We start from the raw sequence: 12,915 nt of genomic DNA, 5'->3' as shown, positions 1-12,915 counted from the left end.
AAAAAAAAAAAAAAAGGGAATTGATATTCCAAGGTTAAATGTTTAAGGGTGGCTGTGTTTGAATAAGGCCCGGCATACCAGCGTATATAGGATTGTTTTTTTTTTTTTCATATACCAACAAAGCAAAAGCATATGGGGGTTTTTTTCTTTAAAAAAATGATAATAGTGATATTTATGATGTGCTAATGTTTATACCTAGTAATTCAGTCCCAAGGAATCTGGTTCCAAAGCCTATACACTTAAACACTATGCATTGCCAACTTTCTTGAGGCAGTGTGAATTCATCTGAAAAGTTTCGTTTTATTTTCACATGCCCCCTGTTTCAAACATCTGAAAAGTTTAGATGCTGTGTAGATAAATAGAAGAAACCAGCAATTAGTGTCCTTCAAATTAGAGCTTTAAAAAAAAAAAATGGACCAAGTGCGATGGCTCACGCCTGTAATCCCTGCACTTTGGGAGGCCAAGGTGGGCAGATCACCTGAGGTCGGAAGTTCTAGACCATCCTGACCAACATGGAGAAATCCAATCTCTACTAAAAATACAAAATAGCCAGGTGTGGTGGCAAGCACCTATAATCCCAGCTGCTCAGAGGCTGAGGCAGGAGAATCGCTTGCACCTGGGAAGTGGAGGTTGTGGTGAGCCAAGATCACGCCATTGCACTCCAACCTGGGCAACAAGAGTGAAACTCCGTCTCAAAAAAAAAAGGCATACTTTGGATTAGGATTACTAGAAACAACTTGTAATCATGAGCTTATCCACTTTAACCTGTCTTACTTTGTTCCAGGATGGGGAAATGGTGCTTCTGGATGGAGGTTGTGAGTCTTCCTGCTATGTGAGTGACATCACACGTACCTGGCCAGTCAATGGCAGGTAGGGTTTCTACAGAGTAACATACCCCACTGCTTCTTAGGAGTATGAGTTGGAATATGGCTATATTTGGAATGAACGACTAAAGAAATACTATAGGTCCATTCCTGGTCAAGTTAGGTTGCAAAGCTCCTCATTATTTTCTAAGACTGTTGTGTTAGCCAGGTAAAAGTCCATTTTTAAAAAACTATAATGGGCCAGGCGTGGTGGCTCATACCTGTAATCCCAGCACTTCGGGAGGCCGAGGCAGGCAGATCACCTGAGATCAGGAGTTCAAGACCAGCCTGACCAAAATGGTGAAACCCCGTCTCTACTAAAAATGCAAAAATTAGCCTGGGCATGGTACTCGGGAGGCTGAGGCAGGAGAATCACTTGAACCTAAGGGATAGAAGTTGCAGTGAGCCAAGACTGGACTACTGTCCTCCAGCCTGGGTGACAGAGTGAGATTCCATCTCAAAAAAAAAAAAAAAAGAAAAACTGGCCAGGCACAGTGGCTCATGCCTGTAATCCCAGCACTTTGGGAGACCGAGGCAGGCAGATCTAAGGTCCAGAGATCGAGACCATCCTGGCTAACACGGTAAAACCCCGTCTCTACTAAAAATACAAAAAATTAGCCGGGCGTGGTGGTGGGCGACTGTAGTCCCAGCTACTCGGGAGGCTGAGGCAGGAGAATGGCGTGAACCCGGGAGGCCGAGCTTGCAGTGAGCTGAGATCGCACCACTGCACTCCAGCCTGGGCGACAGAGCAAGACTCTGTCTCAAAAAAAAAGAAAAACTATAATGGATAAATTTGGTGAATAGGGCTTTTTGCCTGTGGACATTGCCCAGTGCACATAGCTTGGGCAGCAGAAAGCCACAGCCTTATTGATTTAAGATATCAAAGGACAGATTTAGGTGCTGGCAGAATAGCCAGAAAGATGAAGGAAAATCCTTGACGAGAAGGGCTCGCAGAAACTGTGAGCCCCAAAATCTGCATACAGAATATTTAAAAATCCTTGGCTGATCACTAAACTGTGTGTTCTGAGGAGGCCTCACGAGGCTCAGCAAAATACCAGCAGCTAGAAGCAGAATAAACTGAGAAGATATTTTAGTTGCTTCCCAGTGAAAACAGAGTTTGTAGTTTGAATCTATCCAAGTTAACAAAATTGCTAGACGTGAGAAGAAACAGGTAATTGTGACCTGTATTCAAGAAAATCTGATGACGAAATAATCCCGGCCAGGTACAGTGGCTCACGCCTGTAATTCTAGCACTTTGGGAGGCCGAGGCAGGTGGATCACTTGAAGTGAGGAGTTCAAGACCACCTGGCCAACACGTGAAACTCTGTCTCTACTAAAAATACAAAAATTAGCTGGGCGTGGTGGCGGGCGCCTATAATCCCAGCTACTCAGGAGTCTGAGGCGGGAAGATCTCTTGAATCGGGAAGGGGAAGGTTGCAGTGAGCTGAGATTGCACCACTGCACTCCAGCTTGGGCGACAGAGCGAAACTCCATCTTAAGAAAAAGGAAAAAAAAAAAGAGAGAGAGAAATGATCTTAATGTTCCAATTAGCAGAAGGACTCTAAAGTAGCTGTTACAGATATGTTAAAGGAAGATGTAGACATAATGAGCGAACAGATGGAGAATCTCAATGAGAAATAGAAACTAAAAAGAACCAGGGATTCTGGGAAGACGGCAGCAGCAGGATAGTTTTTCAGAATTTTCAAATTGTCACATAAACATAGAGCAACTAGCTAACAAAACCAAACACCAGGTAGTATTTGTTACCTCAGAATAATTAGCTCCTAATTCACAAACATTCATTCTGTAACTGCACAATTAGCAAAATCTAGACTGATAAACTACGTCAAGCAGCCTGGATTCTTTAACAAATACATTACAAGGAAATGAAAAGAGGTGGAGGAGGAGCCTATTAACTAAAAGAGGTTTTAGTTATATCAGATATATTACAAATGAGTATATCAAATACATTAAAAATGAGCACAAAGAAAATTATCTTGGGGTGAATATTTGGGTGATAAAAATATTTTTAAAAACACAAAGGACAGCCAGGCGAGGTACCTCATGTAATCCCAGCACTTTGGGAGACAAGACAGGAGGATCACTTGAGCTCAGGAGTTCAAGACCAACATGGGCAACATAGTGAAACCCGGTCTTTACAAAAAATACAAAAAAATTAGCCAGGCATGGTGGCACGTGCCTGTAGTCCCAGCTACTCGGGAGGCTGAGGTGGGAGGATTGCTTGAGCCCAGGAGACAGAGGTTGCAGTGAGCCAAGATTGCACCATTGCAGTCCAGCCTGGGTGACAGAACCAGACCCTGTCGCAAAAAAAAGAAAAAGAAAAAACCCCACAATGACCAAGCGTAGTGGCATGCACCTATAGTCTCAGCTACTCAGGAAGCTGAGGCAGGAGGATCACTTGAGTCCAGGGGTTCTAAGCTGCAGTCCACTATGTTGATCAGGTGTCTGCGACAAGTCCATCATCAATATGGTATCCGCTCAGGAGCGGGGAACTACCACGTTACCTAAGGAGGGCTGAACTGGCCCAGATCAGAAACAGAGCAGGTCACAACTCTTGTACTGATCAGTAGTGGGAACAAGCTTGTGAATAGCCAGTACACTCCAGCCTGAGCAAAAGAGCAAGACCCCATCTGTAAAAAGAAAATTTTTTTTTTAAATTAAAATTTAAAAAAAAATGCAAGGAAAAGGGGGTGACTGCTAACAGATACAAGATTTGGGAGGAGATGGTAATGAAAATTTTCTGGAATTAGTAGTAGTGATGGTTGTACAACATTGTGAATATACTTAAGACCACTGAATTGTACACTTTTTTAAGTGAAGGAATTTTATGATAAATGAATTATATCTCAATAAAAATTATAAATTTGGTCAGGCATTGTGGTTCATCCTGTAATCCCAGCACTTTGGGAGGCCAAGGCTAGCAGATGACTTGAGCCCAGGAGTTCCAGACCAGCCTGGGCAACATGGCAAAACCCCATCTCTACAAAAAAACTTTAAAAGTGCTTCCTTCAGCAGCACATATACTAAAATTGGAACAATACAGAGATTAGCGTGGCCCCTACGCAAGGATGACATGCAAATTTGTGAAGCATTTCATATATAATGATGAAAGAAAAAAATTAGCTGGGTATGGTAGCATGGGCCTGTACTCCCAGCCACTGGAGAGACTAAAGTGGGAGGATCACCTGAGCCCGGAGGTCAAGGCTGCAGTGAGCTGTGACTGCACTACTGCACTCCAGCCTAGGCAACAGAGTGAGACCCTGTCTTTAAAAAAAAAAAAAAAAAAAATTTAAATTCATGTGTAAATAATAGTACACACAAATAAAAAATCACAATTAACTGACTACAAACTGATACGGCTAGCGTGGTGGCTGACACCTGTAATCCCAGTGTTTTGGGAGGCTGAGGCAGGAGGATCACTTGAGGCCAGGAGTTCAAAACCAGCCTGGGCAACACAGCAAGACCTCTATATCTACAAAAAATACAAAAAATTGGCCAACTATGGTGGCGCACACCTGTAATCCCAGCTACTTAGGAGGCTGAGGTGGCAAAATCACTTGACCCTTGAAATTTTTGGTTACAGTGAACTACGATCACGTCACTGCGCTCTAGCCTAGGTAACAGAGCAAGGCTCTTATCTCCAAAATAAAAAAGGCTGGGCACAGTGGCTAACACCTATAATCCCAGCACTTTGGGAGGCCAAGGCAGGTGGATAACCTGAGGTCAGGAGTTTGAGACCAGCCTAGCCAACATGGTGAAACCCTGTCTCTACTAAAAATAACAACAACAAAAAAAAATCAGCCAGTCGTGGTGGCAGGCGCCTGCAGTCCCAGCTACTTGGGTGGCTGAGGCAGGAGAATCACTTGAACCCGGGAGGTGGAGGTTGCAGTGAGCCAAGATCACACCACTGTACTCCAGCCTGGGCAGCAGAGTGAGACTCCGTCTCAAAAAAAAAAGTTAGGATGAGGGTTACTTATTGGTAAGATTGTAATTATTCTGGGACCTATAGAAAGGTCTTCTGGGATAGTCTGCCAAGTTTTTCTTTTTTTCTTTTTATTTTTTTGTCTGACTGGTATTCACCTTATAATGATTTCTTTTTTTTTTCTTTTTTCTTTTCTTTTTTTTTTTTTTTTTGAGATGGAGTCTCGCTCCGTTGCCCAGGCTGGAGTGCAGTGGCACAATCTTGGCTCACTGCAGCCTCCAGCTTCCAGGTTCATGCAATTCTCCTGCCTCAGCCTCCCAAGTAGCTGGGCTACAGGCGGGTGCCACCACGCCCAGCTAATTTTTGTATTTCTAATAGAGCCACCGAATAATTTCTTAAGGTTTATGTTTCATTGATTTGTTTGACTTTCTATATCTGTGTTTTGTTTTACAATAAAAAAATTTTTAAATTTTAAATGACAATTTTAAAGCCAAAAAGTACATTAACTGAAATAGGAAATTCACTGGGTGAACTTAACTGTAGATGGGAGGCTGCAGAAGTTTGCAAACTTGAAGATAAATAGAAAGTATCCAGCTGGGGCCGGGGGCGGTGGCTCACTCCTGTAATCGCAGCACTTTGGGAGGCTGAGGCAGGCAGATCACAAGGTCAGGAGATCGAGACCATCCTGGCTAACACGGTGAAACCCCATCTCTACTAAAAATATAAAAACAATTAGCCAGGCGTGGTGGTGGGTGCCTGTAGTCCCAGCTACTTGAGAGGCTGAGGCAGGAGAATGGCGTGAACCCGGGAGGCAGAGCTTGCAGTGAGTGGAGATCGCACCACTGTACTCCAGCCTGGGCAACAGAGCAAGACTCCATCTCAAAAAAAACAAGAAAAAAGAAATTATCCAGCTGGAAGAATAGAACTACATTGTAAAAAGGCCAGGTGCAGTGGCTCACACCTGTAATCCCAGCACTTTGGGAGGCCCAGGCGAGTGGATCACTTGAGGTCATGAGTTCGAGACCAGTCTAACCAACATGGTGAAACCCCGTCCATACTAAAATAACAAAAATTAGCTGGGCATGGTGGCAGGTGCCTGTAATCTCAGCTACTTGGGAGGCTGAGGCAGAGAGCCATCCTTCCATCTCAACCTCCCAAGTAGCTGGGATTATAGGCACATGCCACCATGCCTGGCTAATATTTTGTTTTTTTATAGAGGCAGGGTTTTGCTATGTTGCCCAGGCTGGTCTGCAACTCCTTGGCTCAAACGATCCTCTTGCCTTGACCTGCCAAAACACTGGAATTATAGGGATGAGCCACTATGCCCAGCCAAATTCTAGGTATTTAAGAGAAATGAAAACATTTCTCAACAAAAAGAGTTGCACAAGGACATTCATAACAGCATTTATTCACAATAGCATAACAACCAAAATGTCCCATCAACAGGAGAATGAATATGCAAATTGTGGTCTGTTCATACAATAGAATACCACTCAGTAATAAAAAAAAACATTTTAATTACTGATTGAATGTTTTTTGTTATTGATTGAAGCAACACCATGGATGTACTGCATAGACATCATTCTACCCTCACTGAGCATAGATTATTGCATTCCAGGCTGGAGTGCAGTGGTGCACAGAGCATAGATTATGCTCAGTGAAGGAAGCCAGACACAAAATAGTATATATTGTATGATTCCATTTATATGATGTTCTAGATTAGGCAGACTAAGGTCAAAATAATCACAACAGCATTTGCCTCGGAAAGTAGGGATATTGATTAGAAATGGACATGGTGACTCACGCCTGTAATCCTAGGACTTTGGGAGGCCAAGGTGGGTGGATCACCTGACATCAGGAGTTCAAGACCAGCCTGGCCAACATGGCAAAATCCCATCTCTACTCAAAATACAAAAATTAGCCAGGCATGGTGGCAGGCGCCTATAATCCCAGCTACTTAGGAGGCTGAGACAGGAGAATCGCTTGAACCCGGTAGGGGCAGAAGTTGCAGTGAGCCGAGGTCACAGCACTTTAGCCTGGGCAAAAGAGGGAAATTCCATCTCAAAAAGGGAAAAAAAGAAATGAACGTGAGGAAGCTTTCGGGGGAGATGGAAATGCTCTGTATAAGGCTTGAGTCCAAAATCTATAGGGCAGACTTCAGTCCAAACTCAGGCAGGATTTATATTACAGTCTTGAGGCAGAATTCCTTCTCCAGTATACCAAAGCAGTTGTGGCATTTGTGTTTATGTATTGTGGATGACCTTTTGGTTTGTGTTTCAGCCAGCCAGGCAACCAAACTGTTAGAACTTTTCTGACCCCTTCAGCTACAACATTGAATCCAGAATCTCTGATTAGTGGACCCATATCAGTAAAGTTGCCTGATGCAACTATGTTCCTTCTACCATTATCCCACACCATAAATATTCATTCCCACCCATATTCCCAGATTTTTGTCTGTCAGAAATTGGAAACCTCGTGCAGTTCTTTTTTTTTTTTTTTTTTTGAGATGAAGTTTCACTCTTGTTGCCCAGGTGGGAGTGCAATGGTGCAATCTCGGCTCAACGCAACCTCTGCCTCCCAGGTTCAAGCAATTCTCTTGCCTCAGCTTCCGGAGAAGCTGGGATTACAGGCATGCGCCACCACACCCAGCTAATTGTGTATTTTTAGTAGAGATGGGGTTTCTCCATGTTGGTCAGGCTGGTCTCGAACTTCTGACCTCAGGTGATCCATCGACCTCTGCCTCCCAAAGTGTTGGGATTACAGGCATGAGCCACCATGCCCGGCCCCTCATACAGTTCTTTTTGGAGTGGAGTGGACCTCCTCGTGGGTCACACTTGCTACCTAACTTGGAGCCTGCTGGGACTTGAGGACTGCCTGGACTAGAAGAACCAAGGCAACTACCTCAAGGGATATACCTACAGGTTTTCAGGAAAACAGGGTTAGCCTTCTCAGACAGTGTGGAAGGGCCGCTTCTGCTGGCAATGAAGACTCAGAAGAGGCCGGGCGCGGTGGCTCAAGTCTGTAATCCCAGCACTTTGGGAGGCCGAGACGGGCGGATCACGAGGTCAGGAGATCGAGACCATCCTGGCTAACATGGTGAAACCCCGTCTCTACTAAAAAATACAAAAAACTAGCCAGGCGAGGTGGTGGGCGCCTGTAGTCCCAGCTACTCGGGAGGCTGAGGCAGGAGAATGGCGTAAACCCGGGAGGCGGAGCTTTCAGTGAGCCGAGATCTGGCCACTGCACCCCAGCCTGGGTGACAGAGCCAGACTCCGTCTCAGGGAAAAAAAAAAAAAAAAAAAGACTCAGAAGTATTTAGGAGTTCATTGTCCTCAGCTTCAATAGGTTTGGTACATGCATCTGTCAAAATTGTACCATTCAAATGTATGCATTTTAGTGTATATAAAGACACTTTGGGAGGCCAAGGCAGGAGGATCGTTTGAGCTGAAGAGTTCCAGACCAACCTGGGCAACATAGTGAGACCTTGTCTCTTTAAAAAAAAAAAAAAAAAAAAAAACTGTTACAGAAATAATTATTTAGTAATACTGTGGTGGGGTGGGGTATGGGTACATTATGCTATGGGTTCTTTATGCTATTATATTTAACCATTCTTCTATTAGAGGACATTTAGAGTTTATCTAATAATTTACAATTATAAAATTACATTCATTTTATATTACATTCATTTATATATTCAAATTATACATAATTTACAACAGTAAAATTACATTTCATACATTCAGCTGTTTTGAATTTCAAATATTTTCTTCGGATACATTAGAGTAGAATTATAAGCTCTAGTTATATGAGCATCTTTAAGGCCTTTGATGTAATTGGCTGTATTAGTTTACACTCCTATCAACAGTATGTGAGAATACATATCATATATTATCTCAGGTCACTTTTTTATCTCATAATTGCTAAAGAAACTGTTATTCTAAAGACACTTAAGTGCTAGTATGTTACTAGTAGCCCAGATGTTGACTAGTTTATCCCATGGTATCTGCTTCACCTGTCAGAAGTGGGTCTCTAGGCTTTCCTGCCTTTTTTTTAAATGGTAGTCTGTGCTGTAAGGGATTAGACAGGATCAAGGCTGAGCCTCGTCTGCCCACTGACTGCACTCGTGGCTGGGTGCTGCTTTTGGCCCTACTTCATGTCTCTCCTGACCATTTGAAGAAGAGACTGTGTTGCTGCTCCAGCTTGAAGGATTGTTGCCCTTCCTGCTGAGCACCTAGGACATGATTGAGCTCCTGGCCATATTGATAGATTGGTACTTATTAAACATCAACAGTGCCCCAGCAGCAGCATCTTGGGGTTTTTCTAATCAAACTTAGTAGCAAACTTCTTAGAGTATCAGATTATCTAAGTTCAGATTATTTGGTTTTCCCATCCCTAGGTTCACTGCACCTCAGGCAGAACTCTATGAAGCTGTTCTAGAGATCCAGAGAGATTGTTTGGCCCTCTGCTTCCCTGGGACAAGCTTGGAGAACATCTACAGCATGATGCTGACCCTGATAGGACAGAAGCTTAAAGACTTGGGAATCATGAAGAACATTAAGGAAAATAATGTCTTCAAGGTATTTCACTTCTCTTGACCCCAGTTCTCAAGAACACCTAGCATGCTGCTAGGCTTTTACCGTATATAAAGCTAATTCGATTTAGAAATGGGACAGATGCAGTGATTCATGCCTGTAATCTCAGTAGTTTAGGAGGCTGAGGCAGGAGGATCGCTTGAAGCCAGCCTGGGCAATATAGCAAGACCCATCTATATGTATATACATATAGATATGTATACACACACATACATATACGTACACACATAGATATATATATACACACATACACACACGGGGTTTTTTAAGTGAAAAGATTTAGAAATCATCTTTGTGATCTATAAGAGGGATTTAGCTTTAACATAGATTAAAACAAAGGAAGTCAGTACTTATTTCTTCCAGAAGATGGCAGCACATTCTGATTCATTACATGCTGCACAACTAGCTCAGTATTCAGAAAACGTAAAATGAAGTCTGGTGTAGACAGGGTGAAAAAGGAAACAAGAAATGAGGAGAAGCCTGGGAAATATAGCAAGACCCTGTCTCTACAAAAAATTTAAAAGTTAGCCAGGTGTGGTGGCACACATCTCGAGTCCCAGCTACTTGGGAGGTTGAGGTGGGAGGATCACTTGACCCCAGGAGTTCAAGGCTGCAGTGAACTATGATCGCACCACTGCACTCCAACCTGGGCCACAGAACAAGGCCCTGTGTCCAAAAAAAAAAAAAATAGAGAGAGAGAGAGATTAACTTTTAATCCCTTTATGGGTTATTCTGTAGGTCAAAGGAGAAGGTATTTGTTTAAGTGACATTTTTGAGACTTCAGCAATATTCCCAAAGGCCATGTCATTAGTGAATTTTTTTCTGCATCCAAAATGTGATGATGTTCAGTAAAAATGTAAAACCTCAGCTTTAAAATTAAGATGCTAGATGCCCAAGTCAGATAGACCATTAGGCATCTCCTACCTACAAGTTAAGGCTTCTAGGACTTCTATTATCAATAAAAACGAAGCTATAAATTGGCTGTTGCTCGGGCCAACAAATCTTTTTTTTTTTTTTTTTTTTTTTGAGACGGAGTCTCGCTCTGTCGCCCAGGCTGGAGTACAGTGGCCGGATCTCAGCTCACTGCAAGCTCCGCCTCCCGGGTTTACGCCATTCTCCTGCCTCAGCCTCCCGAGTAGCTGGGACTACAGGCGCCCGCCACCTCGCCCGGCTAGTTTTTTGTATTTTTAGTAGAGACGGGGTTTCACCATGTTAGCCAGGATGGTCTCGATCTCCTGACCTTGTGATCCGCCCGTCTCGGCCTCCCAAAGTGCTGGGATTACAGGCTTGAGCCACCGCGCCCGGCCAAATCTTTAACTAACTGATGGAAATACCCAAGCTGGCTGGGCACAGTGGCTCACACCTGTAATCCCAGCACTTTGGGAGGCTGAGGCAGGCAGATCACATGAGGTCAGGAGTTCGAGGCCAGCTTGGCCAACATGGTGAAACCCTGTCTCTACTAAAAAGACAAAAATTTGCCAGGCATGGTGATACAAGTCTATAATCCCAGCTATTGGGGAGGCTGAGGTGGGAGAATCGCTTGAACCCAGGAGACCGAGTTTGCAGTGAGCCAAGATCACACCACTGTACTCCAACCTAGACAACAGAGCAGGACTCCATCTCAAAAAAAAAGAAATACCCAAGCTGGTACGTGCCCAAAAGTATGCCTTCTCCACAAGTTGCTGTGAGATATTTAGGGTCTCCAGAGTGGATTCCTGAGAGGGATGTGTGAAGGAACATTGGAAAGAGAACTGTGGTAATAGTCATCCTCTCTTTCCCAAAAAAAGAGATTTTTTTTCTCTCTTTTATTTTTACCTTTCCTATGGTACTGAAGAAAACAGACTTTCATTTGCCACAGTCATTAGTTGGATTACCCAAGTCAGCATGTAGGTAGTATATTAAATAGTGGGAATGGAAGTGTGGATTGATGAGAATGCCATTGGCAGAATTGCATATAAGAGGTTGCAGTTTTTCAGGTGCCTTTAAGTATTAGCCCAAGGAGGGATTAAACTGAAGTGGCAGAACCATGGGGGAGATAATAACACATATCTCACTGATTTATACTTGCCCAGCATTCCCCGTTAGAGGTCATTGCTCTGATGATACTGTGATAATTATCTTTCCAGGCTGCTCGAAAATACTGCCCTCATCATGTTGGCCACTACCTCGGGATGGATGTCCATGACACTCCAGACATGCCCCGTTCTCTCCCTCTGCAGCCTGGGATGGTAATCACAATTGAGCCAGGTAAGGAGTTATAATACTACTATGAGGTAAACGTTTGTTTGTTTTTGAGATGGAGTTTTGCTTTTTCGCCCAGGCTGAAGTGGTGTGATCTTCACTCACTGCAACCTCCGCCCCCCAGGTTCAGTGATTCTCCTGCCTCAGCCTCCTGAGTATCTGGGATTACAGGTATCCGCCACCACGCCTGGCTGATTTTTATATTTTTAGTAGAGACGGGGTTTCGCCATGTTGGCCAGGCTGGTCTCAAACTCCTGACCTCAGGTGATCCACCCATCTCGGTCTCCCAAAGTGCTAGAATTACAGGCGTGAGCCACCATGCCCAGCCACATTGTTTGTTTTTACCTCAACCAACGTAATTAAGTGAGAAGAGACAAGAAAAAAAGTCTCTCCAGTGTGGAAGATAATTTTATTTTAGACTTATCTTTCGTATTCTTATTTAACATCACACAATTTGTTCAATTTGACTCCTCCAATAAACAACTGATGGAGAATACTTCCTATATATAGATATATAGAAATGAATAGATATTAAGACATGAATCTTTTTTAATCCTGCCTTTCCCAGGGCCAGTTTGTACTGGTCTCCCATTTAGTAGCTGGGGGCTGCTCAAGCTTCCAGAGCCCCCAGTGCTTGCGTGCAGAGAGACAGGCAGACACACTATGCTCTCAGTTTCAACACCTCTGCAAGCTGCATTGAACTACCCAGCACCATCCCACTCGTTAGTACCCAACGCCTTCCTCGTAAGCTTCAGAGAAAGCTCACAGTCGGATACATTACCTAACTTGAATGGTCCTGGGTGTTGAGCAGGATTCTGAAGAGGAGCAGTGGCCACAGTGGTGTGTGAAGATTGATATTGTCAGAGTTGATGGTTAAATACTGATGCTGGTTTTGTTTTGAAAACAGATCTAAATTTTAGATTTCAAGTATTGTAATCTCTATATAAATTATGGCTGTGAAATGTCTTTTATGCCACCCTTTGAACCTAGTCATACATTGCTATCTGTGGCCATAGCTATATCGTTTGGTTCAATCTGGTTGGTACATGAGCGCTTCCTTAACTGTGCTCCATTTTCCTTTGCTGATCTTTTTCTGCTTTTTAATCGTAGAGCAGGATCTGTGAGGATAGTGGAGGAAGTTTACAACTTGTTTAATATAAAAAGCCCTGGTGTGTGTCTAACTTCATGATTAGAAAGGGTACCTGGGGTTCCTACATTTTTCCAAATGTACATTAAAGTCTTTCAGTTTCTCTTTATATTATACACATCAGAGATA

General features: G+C 43.4%; 1 protein-coding gene across 2 annotated transcripts in view; it reads left to right on the top strand.

Annotated features, from left to right (window-relative positions):
* XPNPEP3 (X-prolyl aminopeptidase 3, mitochondrial) overlaps positions 1 to 12,915 on the top strand; it is a 126,070-nt gene that overhangs the window by 62,595 nt on the left and 50,560 nt on the right. For both annotated transcript variants that reach the window (XM_011978791.1, XM_011978790.1), the window contains exons 7-9: positions 785 to 870; positions 9,203 to 9,383; positions 11,525 to 11,645. In XM_011978791.1, the coding sequence (XP_011834181.1) occupies positions 785 to 870; positions 9,203 to 9,383; positions 11,525 to 11,645 (388 nt within the window). The remainder of the gene's footprint in view (positions 1 to 784; positions 871 to 9,202; positions 9,384 to 11,524; positions 11,646 to 12,915) is intronic.

Source organism: Mandrillus leucophaeus, unplaced genomic scaffold, assembly GCF_000951045.1.
Source record: "Mandrillus leucophaeus isolate KB7577 unplaced genomic scaffold, Mleu.le_1.0 Scaffold2, whole genome shotgun sequence".
Classification (NCBI taxonomy): domain Eukaryota; kingdom Metazoa; phylum Chordata; class Mammalia; order Primates; family Cercopithecidae; genus Mandrillus; species Mandrillus leucophaeus.
This window is presented reverse-complemented; position numbering and strand designations above follow the sequence as displayed.